Raw genomic sequence first — 18788 nt, 5'->3', positions numbered from 1 at the left:
GCCTTCCATTTATAATAAAGATATTAAGATGCTTACCCCTTGCTTGTTTTTTTTTTTTATTTGTTTGTTTGTTTGTTTTTGTTTTTTTTAAAGAACAGTGGAAGTGGAGAGTCGGATGACAAGCAAGAACAAACACTAGAAACTCCTTGTTCTGCCCCTGCTTTTTAATCACCCAGCATCACCCCGGCTGCAAAACAGCCTCTGCTGATTTACCTGCTTGTTAAAGCACCCCACAGGCTGCAAGTGCGGTGTGCTAGGTGTCAAGTTATATTTAACGGTGCACACGTAACCATTCATCTTCCCACAGTCGAAGCACAGAACAGCCTCTTGCTAACACAACTCATCCCTGCTGCTGCAAGAAACCTCATGGCCTGCAGGAAAACCTCAAGCTAAGAGTTCCAAAGCAAAAGCAGAAAACGCATCATTTGTACTCTTTCTATTTGAGGGAATTCTAGCTGCTAAATGCTGCCTACATCTGAGGGCACGTTCTGAGGCTGCCGGGAAGGACACTCAACACCCACTGACAGCAGGAGTGCAAAGATGCCAGCCAAGAAGGCAAAGGTTAGAGCTGAACGCTGCCTCAGCTTCCTCCAGCAGCCAGCTGGGGGTCACCTTTCACCACGCTCTCTGAGACTCGGAGCCCCGAGTTACCGCAGCCGCCACGTACAGCTGCTCCTTGCTGGCCCAAACTATTTGAACAGTCTTCAGACTTCAGGGACCTGTTTTACGACAGCCTCAAGATCAAATTCATCTGTTCCTGAAGGCGCTGATCGTCCTGCTGTTTCTGTAGCTGTCAAAGAACAATCCTGAACTGAGGCACTCGTCTGATCAAACAGTGCTTCGGCACAGATTTGTCTTTAGCTTGACACATCAAGGTGAAGAGGAATCGATTCTTGCAAGCAACCTCTCAAGCAGGGATCTAATAAGGTGACCAAAACGACAGATCTGTTGTGCAGATCTGAGCACGTCACTCTGCAGGGAATCACTTTCAAGCCTAAGATGTTTCACCCATCTCCCTGCCCCAGAGCGACACAAGGAAAGCTCTTAAGCAATTGCTAGCCTCTCCTCAGTGCTCACGAGTCCCAAATCACTAATTTTACAATATATAAACCATGGCAGCTGGCACCTAGTTGGCACACGGTGACACTGCACACGTTGGCAGTGCTGTCAGGAGCTGGAAAGTCAGGGGTGAGGGGGTTAAGGGAAAACCACACATCAGTTTAGCAACTTGGCTCCCGTAGGATACTTCCTACGGCAGGAGTTTTAGCAAAGTCCCTCCCTCAGAGGGACCTGCTGGCTAATTAAAACAGGACTTCTGCTGGAGCAGTCAGAAGGCAGCAGGGTATCAGGAGATATCCAGTGGGCATCACCGTCAGCCTGTGGCAGTTTGGGGTCCAGGTATCAGTGGTTATGCGTGGTTTTCTCTGCTTCACTTTCTCCAAAGCTGTGAAAAAATAGTTCTTTTACAGCACTGTACAGTCACACGTTACGGATGGAACCAGCTGCATCAACTTCCAGTACGACGGTGTTGGAAAAAGGTGCCTTTGGTGGTCAGGAGCACAACAGCTCTGGTGAGGTGTTATTTAAGTGTGTTCTTACATCTGAGTTTCCTCATAGCAGTATGTAGCTGAGGGGGTCCAGGTTTCCCAGGTAAGATTGATGTTTTTTCTCCTACCAAGCACCAGCTCAGTATACAAAGCTCTGTTAATAACACCCAAGCGTGTAGATGTTAAACTGAAACTGCTTTTAAACCTATTTGTTGTTACGAAAATAGCTTAATACACCATCTTCACAGGGTAAAAATTCACATGGAAGGACAAAAAAACCCAGAAGCGCTTCCTGAGCTTCAGTTTACCAACAGCACCATCGGATTTAGATCCTGGCCTGGCAGCCAGGATACAGGGTCTGTAAGCATTGCTGCGATGTGCAAGTGCCAAGGCAGGTTTCTGGCCTGCCCTGAATAAAATACCTTTTTTTTTTAATACAAACAGCGTGCCAGGTACGCTGTAATGCCAATGTGCCAGCTCAATAGAGGATGTCAAACAACAGAGGCGTTTATCCTAATTTCTGGCATGAAAACACTTTTAACAGCATTCTTTTCATGAAGAAAACCCTCTCTATCTTCTCCAATGCTCCAGGATCTGCTGCAGCTGCAGCAGCCGCGCTGGTACAACCCACATCTTTGCCAAATCTTTTCAATAATTGTGCTTTACCTCGGCAATGTTGAGGTCACTCCTCTTCCTCCTCCAGCTGAGCAAGCAGCTCGCTGGCTCTGCCACACCGCAGGTGCGGAAGCGAAAGCTGGGAACACAGGAGTCAAACTCTCAGTGCTCACAAAGCCACCAGGGCAGAGGGCTGACACAGAGGCACCCCGGATCCGCTCTCCCTCCCCGCTGCGAGGCTCGCAGCAGCCCCAACCCGAAGCACACACAATGCTTCGCATGGTGATGTCACCGCTGATTCTGAGTCCCCACGTGAGGATCTGCTTCACCACTCTCAACGTTGGTGTTGGTTTTTGATTTTTGTTTTTTTTTTTTTTTCTTTTAAACATTCTCAGCTTATGGGAAACCATCAGGTAAACCACAGATCGCTAGGGAAGAAGGCCCACACGAGGGAAGTCCGTGCTTTTCTTCCAGGCAGTGGCACGTGCTTTAACACGCCGCGTTCGACAAAGCAGCTCTCCCCGTTTTGCTCAGTGGCAACAGGCACGACTGCAACGCACACAGGTGTAGGCAGCACCTGCAGGTCCCAAACCCTTAACCCGTTTTTAGAGAGCACCAATTTTTTAAGTAGTGCTTTTCCCTTAATCCATGACCCCTTCTTTCCTTTATTTCTATCGGGTGGCTCTCCTCCATTTTCCTCCTCAGTGTCTGAGCAGACACTGGGAATCGTTTCCGGAGGAAGGGCACGGCTGAAGCTCCTCCATCTACTCTCCGAGAAAAGAGAGTATGTTAAAGAATACATCTTTCCTTTCTTTTCCCTTTTTTAAATACAATTTCTGAAATCAATGCTGCGGCCTGGCAGCAAATACCTACGGGACTAAAGGTGATTCCTCATCCCCACTGTAACGTTGTAGTTAACCTCCCAACGAACCCATCTCCCCAGGAAGCGGCCATTTGAGATGGGAAGGGGCAGAGCAAGAGGAAGCTCTCCTTAGCCTAGCTCTTCCCCCAACACCACCTCGCCACCCAGCACCAAATTCAATTCACCTGCTCCGCCCGATCACTCGAACGGGCGTCCGACGCTGGCACACGCCGCAGCGGTGGTTCTGACGTGCCTTAAATCACCTCTCCGCAGAATATCTCGGGTCTGTACGCTCAAATAACGCAGTATTTGAGAAATAACGCCCAGAGCTCACACTCTGAGTGCAGCCCAACAGCACCGAAGCACCGGTAGGCTAAACATTCCAAACCTGGCAACAAGGCTGACCCAAGCAACAGCACGGAACCCTTCTGCACCTTCAGCGTGGACATCAGCGTAAGGAAACACAGACCTCCTCGATCCAAATTTTAAGCGAGAAACGCAAAAGGTCACCCAACCGGCTTGTTTTCAGCAAGCTAAAGGAGAAATTAAGGCGACAACCGGGTGCATCCAGAGTTAGTCAGATCCTGAAGGCAGTTCCTTGGGGGAACGGAGGAGCAACGCGCCAGATGAGGGCTGCCTTACAGCGCACCCCTTAGAGGCACTGCTACGGAAGGAAGGCAGAAGGTTGGAACTCGAAAGAACTCGCAAGGCGCCCGTTAAGGGGGAAATCTTTCATTTTTTTCTCAGCAGAACCTCCCCTCTCCCTCCCCCCTCGCCCCCCCCATGAAGGCAGACCGGGGACTCTTTGCTTCCTTAGGGAGAGGGCAGGGACGGGGCAGGGTGGTGGGACAGATGGCCAGAGGTTCGGATGGACGGACAGACAGCCGGACAGAGGGCCCAGCAAGGCCTGACGAAGGGCTCAGGAGCGGGAGGGAAGGGCAGGGCGAGGGGAAAGGCAGAGAAGTACAAATCTCTTTTTCCTTGTGATAACTTTTCTTGACCAAAAAACACGATTGTGAATGAGGCAAAATGAAAGATGTAACATGGGGACGTGCGGATACTCACGATGATGCAGCCTTCTATCCGCATGTTCACCTGCTCATAGAGCCACACCTGGATCCTCGACCTCTGCAGAACGAAGGAGGAGAGTAAGTCGGGCCACAAACACTGAGCACTTTTGTTCTCTCATGTGTTCAGAAATACCTGCTAGCCACAGCCACGACAGCTCCCAAACGCTCCGAGGAGCAACTCTCAGGGGCAGTTCCAATGTGCAATCTGACATTTGAGCGTTATACCATCGGGTGAATACTACACGTTTGGTGAAGAACACGTTTCCAGTCACAAGGGAACACCCCTGCACGCCCGGCTACACGAGGGGGAAATGCCGGGCTCCTTGTGCCCACCAGCACACCGCACAGCTCTCCATCCCCCACAAACCCGTCCCGGGACACAGCCAGGAGCCGAAAACTCACCGAGGGGAATCCCCAGACCCTCCCCACTCCCCCCACACTCCCCAAATCCCCATCCCCGCCCCCTCCCCGCGGTACTCACGTTCTGCAGGTAGCGGAAGATGAGGTTCTGGGGCGCTGCGTTAAGGGCTCAGCACGGGGACGACAGTTCCGGGCTCGGGACAAGGCCCCAAACCCCACAGCGAGGCCTCAGGGCCCCGCGACAAGGCCTCAAGGCCCGGGCCGAGCCCCCTGAGGTCCGAGCCGCCCCCCACCCACCTCCCCGGCACCCCCCAGCCGCAGGAAGGATACGATGGGCTGCACCATCACCTTCTGCACCTTCTGGCCCTGCCCGCGGTACGCCATGGCTGCTGCCGCCTCGCCGCTCCCGCTCCCAGCACCGCAGGCAGAAGAGGCGAAGGCTGATGGTAGAACAGGGCTTCTTGGGGTGAAGGGAAAGCGAGGGCAGGTGGGCGCAGTCTCTGAGCTCTCCTCCTCCTGAGTTTGCTTTTTCTCCCCCATTTCTGAGCCGGCAGAAGTCCCCGTGAAGTCCTTCGGCACGATGAAGGCCTGCGTGAGCTCCAGCAGCAGTTTCGTCGGCGGAGGTTTTCCCTGGTGGGGCCGGGGCGTCACAGCACACACACACACACACACACAGAGACGCGTGGTTTTGTCCAAACATTAAGTATTTACAACAAATTCGACAAGCGCTTTTCCTCTGCCAGCAGCAAATGCCTGAGGGCCCCCACAGCTTCACAAATCATAGCGGGAAGTGCCTACCGTGCCGCGAAAAGTTCGGAAAATAATTCAAAATTGATCTGCTAGGGGAAAAAAAACGATGGCTGGTGGCAGGGTACACAATACACCCGAATCTCAGCTCTGTCCTCCGCAGGGTCAGTGCCCACGCCCAAGTGCGATGCTGATGGCACCCGAACATTTGCTGTAGCAGGCAGCAGAGCCAGCAGCTCAGGGGAGCAACTTTTAAAACCAAGAGGCACTTAAACAACCCTTCATCGACCCTGTGACTGCGGCAGAGTCCCGACTGCTCGCCCCGGAGTCCTCACACAGGCAAAAAGCACCAACCAAAGCCTGGGGGAACTTTGGTATAGCACAAGAGAAGGGAGTGGGGGTAGTGGAGCCGCATGGCAGAGCTGCTGCTTTTCACCATTTGATCCTCCCTGATAATTGAAAGGAAGGCTGGGTGGGCTGACCCCCACCCCCATTCCTGGCAGCAAGTTTGGTCCACAACACACTGGAACAACGATTCTGCTCCCTCCCACCCCTACAGCTTCATCATCTGACACGGGTACAGTCAAAACAATGGCATACACGAGTAAAAGTCAAGAGTTGACATAGTAACTCCAGGATTTGGCTATCAACTGTCCGAGAAATCAGAACACCGAAGCTTCACAATGTGCCCAACATCGAGTTGTGCCAAGGGCGGAGGAAGGAAGAAGCTTTACATTTAAGCCTTCAGAGCATCGCTCCATCAGAAGATCGATTTGCAGCCACCATGGCGTGCCAATGGAGATCTTTCTGTGCCAAAAGAAGTGCTTTGTCCTCTCGATATCGAAGGTAACCACCTATAGTTACAGAATGGATGCACAAGACCTTAACTCTGACCAGCAGGGAAATTTAGGACAACTGAGGGCAGATCCTGCCAATTTCTACCACTTCGGACTGTGCTTTAAGTCTCATTGCAAAGCCTCAGTTAGAAAAAGGATCACCTCGGGGTATCCAACAAGAAGAACAGTTTTAATTTTTATTTTTTTTTTAATTATACCCTAGGACTACGCAGTTCAGCTGTCAATCATCTCGGAGAGTTCAAGGAGGAGGTCATCCTCGTCCTTCCCTGGGTCTAAGTCGATTTCGGCTTCCAGTCTGCCTCCTGAGATTTCCCAAAGTAGCTTCTCAAAATCTTCATCCGCAGATAAGGGCACGTTCCCTGTGGAACTCAGCCAGCGTGTCCGTGCCTCTTCTGGCTGGGAAGAAGCTGAGGTCGAGGTCTCGAGATCCATCTCCATCTGCTCCTCAAATCTTTCAGGGCTTCCAAGACGCACTTCAGGTCTTGGGAGAGCAAGAAAGAACAATCAGGATATGCCATTTCTTAACGGGAAATCCTTTTCCTGCAAACCGGCTCTTAAAACTGTAGGCAAGCCCTCCTATGCTTCAATCTTACACAGGGATTGTTATCAATCAACCCAGGGCTACATTTAGAGCCCGATGTGTTACCAGGTACATTTTTCAGTCTGGGGGTTTATCTGTGAAGCCAGGGCACCTGGAGTTGAGGTGGCATTCTTGAGGACCAAAAGGCAGAGGACACTACTCATCATCTATCACCTCACGAGGAAGTAGAACTTCACCTCATCCTCGTTCAGGTATTCAGACAACCCAAGAAGTCACCGGAAAGCTGTGCTGACTTGCAGCATTTCAAGAAAGCCTAATTAAGCAATCCTGCTAGCTGCTAGAAAGTGGTTTCAGGTGACTTATTCCTTTGATGGATTTTGGCTTCAATTATCTCAGAACCCTCATTTTTTCCCACATGTGACAGAACTTATGTTTCCCTGGGGATATACACTGATTAAGAAAAAGAACAAGTTGGGGTTGTCACCTGTTTGGGGGATTTTCTTCAAGTCTGATGGCTGGGACGTGCTCCGGCACGTCTGAAACACCCTAGAAAGCAGCAAAACAGTATTTATGACACATGGGTAAAAGATTCCTTAATAGCTTTTTCCTCCACACTGCTTCTCCTCTGGCATTGCGGAGCCGTGGCCAAAATACAAAACCAAGGTGCTCCTGAAGAAAGTTCACATTCACCTGGAGGTTACTCACGATCTGGTGTCTTTTAAGAACATGGCATTAATGGACAAAATCCCCCACACCAGAGAAATCACAGCATCAGAGTACCGGTTAAAGAGTGCCATTCATCTCATAAATACAGAAGGGTTCTACAAGCATCCTGGAGACAGCTACTGGATTTCTAAGGAAACAGAAGGCCTGCAGAACGTTTGAGTTTTCCACCTTTTCAAATAGAGGAGGGTAGAAATTTAACAAGGGATCCATCGCTGCATTAGCCCCTGGCCTTACCATGGCTGCTTTTCTGGCTGGAGGTCCCATCATGTCAGCATCAAAGGCAGTCTGTAGTTCCACAGCTGCTATGGCAGACGGGTAACTCCCAGGTGCCTTACGTTTCAGTGCCTTCTTCTTGGGGAAAGTGACTTTCCCACGCGAAGGCTTCGCAGATGTCATAAAGTTGGCTAGAGTAAAAGGAAGAGAGAACTGATACAGTCTTGCTCTGCCTCAGGAAAAATCCAGGTTCTCTTAATCATTTCCACAGTCCTTCTACACACTTAAATGCATTTGGCCAGCACAATTACACCGCCATTGCCTGGATTCTCAGGAATCTTTTCCACATAGTAAACTCTGTCTACCAACAAGCCATACAAAGGAACAAAGAAACCGAAGAGCTACAGTAAATAATAATCCAGGACAAGGGAAACCTCAGACACATAGCAATCCTAAGTGCAAGCTAGGTTCACAAATATAGACAGCTTTTATATTTAAAGTCCCGCTCCCGCTAGGAAAGGAAAAAGCAGCAGTTATAGTAGGACAAGAGTGTATGCAACTCTTGTACCAGCTTCCTCTCCCTTGCAGTGATGTCCCACAGTTAAGTTGTTCTACAAAGTCCACATTTGTAGTGTCATTTTCTAGTCTCCCGTTCCTTACCTAACATCTGGCTGGCAGGAAAAGAAACAAACTAAGAAAAAGAAAGTACACCCTTCGCTTCGTAGCACTGCGTGGCAAAATGCACCCAGCCAGAGTTACAGCATGAGAATTGTCATCTTCTGTCTGTATTTCAGAAGACAACCTAAGTAACTCTTAACCTTCAACACTTACTTTTAGCTTCCTGGCCCTGAAATTGAGCTGCCACTTTCCCTGCTGGTTCAGTATTAAAGAAGCCAGCAGTAGATTTGACAGCAGCTTCCTCCTGCCGAAGCTTCTCTTGTTGTTCTCTCTGTTGCCACTTCTCCCACCGTCTCTCTTCAAAGCTCTTCTCTGGACATTTACGAGTTCCACTCTGCCGAGTGGGCTAGAAGGAAAGAAAAGTAGTGCATGAATAGGACAAAAAAAATAAATAAAATCCGTGGAGATTTCGTTAAGAAAATCTGATCAGCAATCCCTCCAAAATGGTCTTGATGTGGAACAGCATATTAATCTCGTTCAGGTTACTGTTGGTTTTTTTTTTTTTTTTGTTTGTTTGTTTGTTTTCCCATAAAATTCTGCCTGTAACAAGAGCCATGCTTTACTATGGACGCAGTCTCACATATCTGCAATATCCACTATGGCAAGCTTCTTTAAACAGCTAGGGTGTTCTGCTGTACATCTATTTATCACATTCTTTTTAAGCAGCAGAAAGTCATACAAGTTCCCCTATACAGTATCCACTGACAGATTGATTTCCTTGAACACAGAACTCTGGCCTTCTGTATTAAATCCTTCATGTCTGACAGATCAAGTCAGTAAGAACAAAAAGAATTCCCTCCACGTTAACTGTGTAGATTTCAGCTGGTGCTAACAGGGTTTCTTTCTTGCTGTGGTATAAACAGACTGATTCCAAGTTTGAGGATTACAGAGTTGTCTGGAAATGCTGCTGGCGATAGGATTTAGACTGCACTGCAGCTCCTACCAGCTGCTGAAGGGTAAGAACACACTCAAGAGGGTGGCACACGGTGAGTAACAAAACTTGTCAGAATTATCAGAAATTGTACGAATGTATGTGTGTCTTCACAGAGGACTCACCTGTACATCAGGTCCAGAGGAAAGTTTAGGAAAAGGCCGGTTCAATTCCACTGCCTTCTTTTCTTCTTTTTCAGGTGCTTTAAAAAAAGACAAAAAAAAGTGTTGTCAACGGCAGAAATAAAGAAAGCTGGGTACTTGTTTCCTTTGTGCATTTATTTCCTTGTGTCCCATGAGAGAGAGAGAGAAAGGCTACAATGTGCAAGCCATTCAGCATTTATCCATGAAGCAGATCCTGAGCAAACTGAACTTGCTCAATATGGGAAGCACCTCACTGGGGCAGGCATTAAAGCATCTTATTACCTGTTAGTTTTGTGCTCCATAAAGATTTCTGCTCTGCTGGGGCAGGTCTGGGTTGTGCTGAGGGAGCTGGCACATCTCCTTCACTCTGCTGCATCCGCAGAGCTTTCTCACGCTTTATTTCTTCCAAGGTTTTAACACGCACTTCTCCTTCTGGCTTGACTTTTCCTGCCGGCTCCTTCGCCTGCCCTTTGCTGGGCCCGGACAGAGCGAGCTGCTTCTTGGACTCACCCTGAATTTTGCTCTTGCTATGGCATTCTCCTGCTTTTTTCTTCTCTTCTACCAAGCGATTATTCTTTTTTTCAGACAAGGCTTCAGAGAAAGTTTGCATGCGACCTGCACGAGCAGCTCTTGCCCCTGCGCTGGAATCTTCAGTTTTACCGTGCCCTTCAGCCTCGGCTTTGGCTTGAGGTTCGCGTCTCTGAAGAGCTTTCTCACGACGGATTTCCTCCAGTGTTTTCACATGGATCTCTCCCATCGGCTTAGCAGCCTTCCCTGTCATCATCAAGAAATGAGGAGAAGCACCAACATTTAAAGAGAGTCCAGCAATATTTTAAGTCTCCAAAATTTGTCAGAGCACTAAGGAAAACTCATCTTGAGCGTTCCCAATAAATCATCTTAGAACAATATCCTTAGAACAACATTCTCCTCCTCCTCTGAGCCACTTGTATTTTGAAGACCAGCCCTATCCAGAGAGAACTGCTACACAGAAATGCTGCTTTACTTTATTACTTTTTCAGACTGCATTTCAAATTCCTGCTCCTGGCAGTGGTTCTATTCTAATTGTACGTAACGGTTCACAGAAGCAGCTAAAAACCTCGACAAGGCACAAGTAGAAAATAAACACACACCTAGAGCCAGAGTTCTGATAGTGGCTTTCAGAAGAGCTTCAGCACTCAACCAAGAGGCGTCAGTTCTTTGTTTTCGTTTAAATTAGTTTGTAGGGATGTATGAAAGCAGTCCAAGTTCGTGGAAAGGACGGAGGAGAAAGCATATTTAAGATCTAGCTGTTACCTCTCTCAGTACTGGTCTGTTTAGGAGGTAATCCCAGCCTGTCCTTCAGAGACTTGGGAACTCGAACTGCAAAACAGAAAAAGAACGAATTAGGGAGGCTGCATAATGTCAACTTCAGGTTCACATTTCAAAACAAGACAGGAAAGGTAACTTTGAATCCCAGTGATTATGACCTCAGCCAACATGCAAAAAGAAACATCACTGGAAAAGGACAAACAGAAAGACTAAATACGAAACCCAGGAATCCAATCCAGATGCCCGTTTAGTACCTGTCTCTCTCTTGGGTGCTTTGTCAGCACTTCCCGGAGCCTCTACCTTCTTCCCCAGCCTTTCAGCAAGGCTGCGCTTCACTGGAAGGCTGCCTACATCATCTTCAGAGAAAACAAGGAATATTGTAAGAACTTTTCTTTGCAGGAAGGTTTGAGAACAGTTAACAATAAGCTTCTCTTTTTCAAGCATATTTTCATAGAATTGCCTTTCAGCTGCTAAATGATTTATTTTTTTTTTTTTCCGTTTCTGCCGTCAACACAGATCTCCACTGCAATGTATTTTCCTTTCATACATCACAAATACTCTTTAATGCAGTCATATATAGAAGGCAGCACCTACGTAACAGCTCGTAAAAAGTTCTCACCCGCGGAGGCTTTCCGTTTTCCTTGTCTATCAGCAAGATCTACTCGAACCACAGGTTCCTCCCCTAAAACAAAAGGGAATTTTTTTTTCTATTTCACAGAAACCAGTAGACAACAGAAATATTATCCTGTTAGCCCATGTCCAAAAAACCCTAGTCAGACACTGTTTTGACAGCTAGACCACACAAACTCATATTTTAACTATAATTAACATGGAAAAAAAATATTAATAGTCTCAGTGCTTGCTTCAAATTCCAGCTGAGATAGTAGAGAGTGAATCTGAGTCTGCTTGACACCTATACTTTGTGCAGAACAAAGCTGCATAAGCAAGCAGAATATTCTTAGGTGCAAATGCTGAGAAATACTCCTTTCTAAGGTGAATGTCTACGAGTAAAAGTACTTCCACACTTTTTTCCCTTTAAAAGGCATTTGCACAGCTCTAAACAATTTATACACAAACACCTGTCATACTGTGTCCACACCTGCCACTGTACGCCTTTTTAATGCTTCAGAAATTGCTTCTTATATAGCACTGGCTTCTACAGCTCGCTCTTCTCGTTACTCTTCTGTTTTTCAGTTACCCCCCTATTGGCATACTGACACTTTTTTTTTTCTCCTGCCACTGCGCTTAACCTGAGCACCAAATCTTTCCAGTACAACCAGGGACTTTAAGCATAAAAGCACGTTTTGAACAGAAGGCAGCACCAGAAGGCTAACATGGGTGAATTGTTTTAATTATTGCTTAACCCTCCAGTTTAGGAGTAATGAAATCAAAACAAAAGCATTCATTATTACCTTTCTTGGAAGACACTGTCACAGTTCTCACCACTGTCCGGACATTTTCCTCTTCTGGAGCAGGAAAAATCATAGAATCAACGGGACGAAGAGAAGATCTTGAAGAACCTTCTGTTCAGAGCAACCAAAACATAAGGAAGTTTACCCAACATAAAAAACTATCACAAAGAACAAAAAACTTTAAATGATTTGTTACTGTCAAAAATACAGCAAGCAGAGCATGTAAAGAAGAGAGGTGACTAATTTGCCTCTGGTTGCCCTTTGGACTCCCATTTAGAATACCAGCTGGCTGAGAATCAGGTTGCTTTATGCCCCCAGCTAAAAATGGAAGTCTGTCCCTCAAGCAGCTCCCAGTCACCATCACCTGCCGTGAACAGGGTAAGAAAGTAGGCAATATTAACTCACCACCGTGTCTCTTATTTTTTTCCTTCATCTTCTGCCATTTGATTTCCTCAAGTGTTTTTATTCCAAAATTCAGATTGCCCTCTGAAAACAGGAAACAGTTCATGAGACAGGCTTAGAGGCACTCACTGAGGACCACAGATCCTCAGGCTTCTTAGCGCTCAGGAACTTTCTGAAGTATTTCGAATAAAGCCTGTCAACACTCCTCACAAGTGAAAGAGCCATAGAACCAATGGCATTTTGCCCCTCCTTTCATCCTTCAGGGTTCAAAATGTAGTTTTAATTTTAATCCATTTACACAATATTAGATCCCTCTATCGTTAGATATGGCTTATCAACAGTGGTTGCAAGGCTGCACGTGCAGCCATTTAAACTCCATGCTGTGGCCCTGTTTTGTTCTCCAAAAGTAAAGAAAAGGAGTTCACCTTTCTGACCCAATGGGCACATGATGGTATTAATGGCAGAAATGAGATCATGGAAATAACCGACTCCATTCAGCACCCCTACATTTTGTTGTGTTTTTACACCACGCTGCTTTTGACTTAACTGTCAAGTTCTTCTGATTTATCCTACTAAGGTGCTGGCATACCTTGTTTAGTAGTAATAGAACTGCCTTTCCGAGTGGAAATCACCCGTAATCCATTTTTGCCTTCCGCAGCTGGATGCTGGACGGGAGTTTTAGTTTCTTCTCCTTCCTCAGAAAGTTGGTCTGAAGGGGAAAAATCGATTCAGTTATGCATAGACCAGGTTGGTCATGATTACGTAGCTCATGCAGTGACACTTCAGCCCATGGTTCATACAAAAAACTTTGTTGCTGTTTTGTTTTTTTTTTGTTTGTTTGTTTGTTTGTTTGATTGTTTTTAAACAGCTACACTGACCTGATGAACTCCTAAGTAGAATACACTAGGACAAAACATCTAGGACTCTAGATTCTCTCTGCAGCTTTAACTACTACACAACACATTGCTCTTCAGACAGAAAAAAGAAATTTCCTTCCTAGTTTCACATAGAATTTTACAGAAAAGACCAGCTAAAGCCAGGAGTGGTTCTAAGCTTTCCTCCAACGTTTCAGCTTCTGTCCACTGACTGCCAGACAAAGCCACCAGGGACCTGGCCAGACTGCCTGCCCTATCGCTAGTCAGACCTCAGGTCATCTGTGATTTATACACTCATTTACAGCACAGATTCCTTCCAAGAACCAAAGATTTAACACATTCATTTACAGCACAAATTCCTTCAAGAACCAAAGATTTAACACATTCATTTACAGCACAAATTCCTTCAAGAACCAAAGATTTAACACATTCATTTACAGCACAAATTCCTTCAAGAAACAAAGATTTACACAATCATTTACAGCACAAATTCCTTCCAAGAACCAAAACATGCTCACCATCATCATCTTCATCATCATCTGCAGCATTGATTAACACTGGAGGGTGTGTAGGGCTTGGGACATTTTCAGAGTTTTCCACTTTCGTCACCCCCTTAGCTGTGGAGAGGGATTTGACTGGACAGAAAGTTTGTTTTGCTGCAGTGACATCTGAGCCACTTTCAGATCATCGTCCGCGCACTCAGGCGGACTTGGCAGTGTAGCTAGAGGAAGAGGAGGATCATCGGTAATATGGCAGTTTAAAACTTTGACCACAATGCAAAGAGATGGTAGCAAAGGCAGATAACCCGCACAGACAACGAATTCAGCATCTCCTTTTGCCCATCCCATCACTGCTTACACCGTGAACAATGATTTCCCTTCCAACAACAACACATCTCCCTACCACCCAGCAAAAGCGGAAACAACAGGAAGCAAACTGCAAGGCAAACATCACACAAAGCAAAGAGAAGCTGAGCACGAAAGCAGAAAACAAACACCAGCAGTACACTCGGTGCAGTACACCTATGACTGCAGACCTTTTCCTGCCCTCACAAATGAACAGTTACCTGACGCCCCCTACAGGATTGGCACCCACTAAGTAATACTCAAAATTAATTCTTCAGCGCTTAAAGAAAAAGGACCTAAACTCACTCTTGCTTGGTGGTAAGAATTGTCCATCGATGTAACGTCCCTTTGCATGATGAAAAGCACAGTTGGCTTTCTGACAGCCTCCCGGCTGCTTCTCCCAGTAGCAAGGAATCTCACTGCGCTTTTTCTGAAGACAGAAAGAAAGAAAAGCTCGTGATAACATGCACCTGAGGCTTGCAAAGAGATGCACAGCTCCAGATCGTGACAGCTGTCACAACACAGTGCTGAAACAGCATTCCAAAGGTCAGTTTCTCAGTTAAGTGTAGTATTTCTGGGCATATTCACAAAGTTTGCATAAGCTGTAACCACTATGCACATTTAGTTTGGTCATCACTCAGTTTGAGAAGACAGGCACTCTCAGACATCACTTGAGGGTGGCTTAAACTAATACACCTAGGATTATACTAGGATTATTCAGAGGGAAAAAGAACATCTGAAATTGCCTAGGTTAACCCTGTCTAGAACTACTTCTTGGAGACTTAGTTCTGCTGCACCTTTAACTTTCCCCACTTCCTACCCCAGGCAGCTACAACAGCGTTATCTGAAGGACTGTGGGTCAGAAGACACCTGATAGTTCATTATCAAGCCTGCTCCCATGAGGATAGAACAGCCTGTTTATTACCCCCCTGCTCCAGCACGTTTTAGCAGTCTATTTAACAGCTATTCTGCATCTCTTGAGAAAACTGTCAGCATCTAATAAAAAAAAAATAAACAAATATCTTGCTAAGACATACCTAAGGCATTGATTTTATTTCCCTCTGCTTCCTCCCACCCCCTCTCTTGGTAACAGAAACCAGTATGATTTTGAAGCAAACAAATCTATCCTGCAAAAGCGCAATCAGCACACCTACGGCACTGAAAAATGCTTTTGTGGATTTATTTTGAGAACACATTGTTAGGCACTCACGTCAATTTCCATGTGTCTGAATCGGCAGACATTCCTGAAACAACGACCCTCCTGCCACAGCTTGCAGACCGTCTCATTGCCCAGAGCAGCTTCGCAGTGGCGGTAGGCACATTTGTCTCCCTGGAACCAAAAGGAAACCAACAAGGAAAATAGAGTACAGCCTCAAAAATGGCCATGCTGCTGCCTAATGGTGCTACAAATGAATTCACAATCTATCTGGTTCTCAAGTTAACCAAAGACCAGTGTGCTTCCTCCTCCTAATCTACTCCTTCCTGAAAAAAAGGGGGAAAAAAAGCAAAGCAAAGGAAAGCCAGCCATACCTTGCTACAGGTAGAATAGAAATAGAAGTAGCAATCGTCTCCTTGTTTAGACATGCCGACGAGTTCTGCTAACAAGCTCGGGTTCTCTCCACAGGGACTTCCTCTGCTCTTGGAGAGAGCTGTCTTCACCCTTGCTTGGGCTGAAAGTCTTCTACTGGCTTGTGATCAGTGAAATCTTCTTTTTAAAAGTAACCCGAAAGAAAGTAACAAGTGAAAAATAATGAGGAACAAACATTTTTCCAGCTTTCTTCAGTTAATCAAATCAAGTTATCAGTCTCTCAAAGAGAGCAAAGCCTTGAAATCAGCTGTTACATGAACTAACTAAATATTAAAGTTCTGTAAAGCTGCCAGGAGCTTTGTCAGCAAGCGTTCTCTTCCACATCCTCAATAATATGACCTGGAGCACATCTGGAAGCCTGAAAACGGAGTCACTCCTTAAAAAACCACCTGATGATACATGCAAGTCAATAATCAACTATGGCTACAAATAACTTCTCTAGAACACAGTTAGGACGCATTAAACAGCACGTTCCAGGCCCTGTGGGTCTTCGATTTCACCTACCTGGACAACCTCAGCAAAGTTATCGATCTTCAAAGGCTTCCAGTTAACTGCTCCTGTAGGCCGAACCAAGACTGAATCCGTGAATTAATAATAAAGGGGTAGGAAGAATTTTCCTCCTCACTTTGCCAAGGGAACCTCTCATCCACAATTCAAACACAGGATGCGCTTTTAAACAGCTTATAACTAAGAGAGGAAGCAAGTCCATTTGAATGCTCTCTCAGACTGGATGCAGCCACGGTTAGTTAGCTCTTCAAAAAAATAAAAAACAAAAACCAAAACAAAACAAAAACAAAAAAAAAAACAGCGCATTTAGAGATGAACTCGTGATTCAAAGTGGCTGCAAAAATGAGGCTCCATCTTCCACAGCCGGACAATTTAACTTTTTTTTTCTTTTTTTTTTTTTTAATTTAAAATTCAGCATGTTCCAATCTCTGGTCTTCAAGATTTCTTCACCTATTAAGAAAACACAAAAACCTTTCCCCGTCTTTATTACCTGTACAGCAAAAAACATACCAGTGCATCTAAATCCACAGATGTGCATACGCATACACACATCTGTGTTTATACACACACGAGGAGGGAGTGAGAGAAAGTTAGCGAGAGCGACAGTGAAAATCAGAATTTTTGCCTTTTCGACACAGAGAGCGCGTAAAAATTCTCTCATTTTGAGGGAACTAGAAAAAAATGGAGGCTCTGCAAAAGATTTTGATGAGTATGCCTTCGAGGCCGATGCTTTGTAACATGAGGGATCTGGGGGCCAGCACACAAATATGCATACGGATGTACATGCATACAGGATAAACATATCTATACACACAAGCGTGCACAGTAGATGTTGTATGATCTCCATATCGAGAACAACTCGTAGCCCTGATCAGACATGTAGAGTTGCAATCAATTAACAGCAGCAAGACAGCAGATCAAGGGTACAGCAAGCTTTGAGAGGCAGGGGAATGCTCACTTTGCCAGTGGCACGGCTGCATGATACCAAGGATTTTGAATTACTTTGATTTTTTGGAAGCAATTTGGTTTTTCTTTCTGCGCTGTAGCTGTGGTGGTTTTACCGTGCTGAGCAGCTAAACCCCACAACCGCTCTCTCACTCCCCCTCCTTTAGATGAGGAGGGGGAGAAGTAAAGCAAAGAACAACTCACGGGTTGAGATAAGGATAATTTAATTAAAGGGAAAAAATTATAATAATTAAATAAAGACTACCATGAACTAAACAATTTAACTAAGGGGAAATAAAAAGGGAAAGGGGAAAAGGAAAAATAAAAAGAAGGGAGGAAAACAAACAAACAAAATAAATGAAGGCTATATGGAAGTGCAGAGGAAAGAAATTACTCTCTACTTCCCACAAATGAGCCATGATTGACCACGTCCTTGAAGCAAGGCCTCAACGCACGCAGCCGGTGTTCGAGAGGAGGACCGACGTTTTCCCAACGAGAGCCCACCCCTCCCCTCTTCTTCCTGTTTCCACCTTTTATTGCTGAGTGGGACATCACATGGTATGGAATATCCCTTTGATTGGTTTAGGTCAGCTGCCCTAGTGATGTTTCTCTCCTCACCTTTTTGCCCACCCCCTAGGAGGGTTAGAGAAAGGCCCAATGCTGTGCCACTGCTGCTCAGCAGTACACACAACACTGGTGTGATAACACTGCTGTTCCAGCTACAAGTACAGAGTACGGCACTGTATGGGCTGCTGCAGGGAAAGTAAACATTCCAGCCAGACCCAGTACAGTAGCAAATACCACAGGTTTGCCATCACGTGCTGTTCCCTAATCCATATATCCATCATCAGCCATTGCTGCAGGATCATGAAAGGTTAGAGAAGACGACTTAGGTCCAATTTAACAGCCAATGAGTTTTCGATGAGCAGAGCTGCAACAGATTTTATTTCGCCACAAGCATTTTTTTTTCTTTTTTTCTGATATGAAGTCAGAAATTTTGATTTTTTTTTTTTTTAAAGACACTAAATGTCACAAAACCTGCAACCAGTTCAAATTAGAGTGATTCTGAATCCTTTCATTAAAACGCTGCACATTTCTGTGCAAATTATTTCTGACTCTTCTGGACAAAAGTGGATGAAATAGTTCTTACAAATTAATAATAAAAGGTTGGAAGCTTTTACTCACACAAACACTAGTGAATTTTCCAGGAAATATTGTTTTGGCAGGGAATTTTCCCAAATCTAAAATAAAGAGAGGAAAAGTTGGGTTCTCATATTAGTTACTGCTTTTGACTGCTGGACAAAGGGAATAAAAACAGTAGTTAAGTGCAAGGTTTCCTTCTCTTCTTTAGTATGGATAGGAATCGTCACTTCGGACCTTTAGCACCTTCAGAAATACACCCAGTGCCATGCAGGTTCCTCTGCAGCTACTTCTAACAATTACTGGTGCTCCTTAGCATGGAAGTTTGACTCAAAACACTCTCCAGATTTAGCTCTTTTGACTGCCCAAGGAGCTCATCATTTTGCTTGTTGCCTTCCATTTTCCTGAACACACCGGGAACGCTGTTCAGAATCTGAATGGATCTGGTCTAAGGAATGGGAAGAAAGCAAAACCAA

At 45.7% G+C, this 18788-nt stretch overlaps 3 protein-coding genes across 3 annotated transcripts; all 3 read right to left on the bottom strand.

The window, feature by feature from the left end:
- Nucleotides 1–3818: 3818 nt before the first annotated feature.
- On the bottom strand, nt 3819–4994 carry LOC311428659 (uncharacterized protein; the record flags this gene model as incomplete). Its single annotated transcript, XM_084540008.1, has 3 exons — nt 3819–4152; nt 4576–4602; nt 4785–4994. 3 exons carry the CDS (start codon nt 4992–4994, stop codon nt 3838–3840), a joined length of 552 nt encoding a protein of 183 aa, XP_084396134.1. The 3' UTR covers nt 3819–3837.
- Nucleotides 4995–5077: 83 nt separating this feature from the next.
- Nucleotides 5078–7997, bottom strand: LOC311428660 (zinc finger CCCH domain-containing protein 11A-like). Its single transcript, XM_084540009.1, has 3 exons — nt 7560–7997; nt 7084–7145; nt 5078–6539 (listed from the first exon to the last, which is right to left on the bottom strand). Exons 1-3 carry the CDS (start codon nt 7719–7721, stop codon nt 6272–6274), a joined length of 492 nt encoding a protein of 163 aa, XP_084396135.1. The 5' UTR covers nt 7722–7997; the 3' UTR covers nt 5078–6271.
- Nucleotides 7998–13805: 5808 nt separating this feature from the next.
- On the bottom strand, nt 13806–16277 carry LOC311428664 (zinc finger CCCH domain-containing protein 11A-like). Its single transcript, XM_084540015.1, has 5 exons — nt 16225–16277; nt 15663–15840; nt 15343–15462; nt 14439–14562; nt 13806–14008 (listed from the first exon to the last, which is right to left on the bottom strand). The coding sequence occupies exons 2-5, from the start codon at nt 15714–15716 to the stop codon at nt 13893–13895; spliced, it is 414 nt and encodes a 137-aa protein (XP_084396141.1). The 5' UTR covers nt 15717–15840; nt 16225–16277; the 3' UTR covers nt 13806–13892.
- Between the last annotated feature and the right edge of the window lie 2511 nt (nt 16278–18788).

Source organism: Aythya ferina (genome assembly GCF_964211825.1).
Source record: "Aythya ferina genome assembly, contig: HAP1_SCAFFOLD_106, whole genome shotgun sequence".
NCBI classification, from domain to species: Eukaryota; Metazoa; Chordata; class Aves; order Anseriformes; family Anatidae; genus Aythya; species Aythya ferina.
Note: the sequence above shows the minus strand (reverse complement) of the source record. Positions and strands in the feature narration are given on the sequence as shown.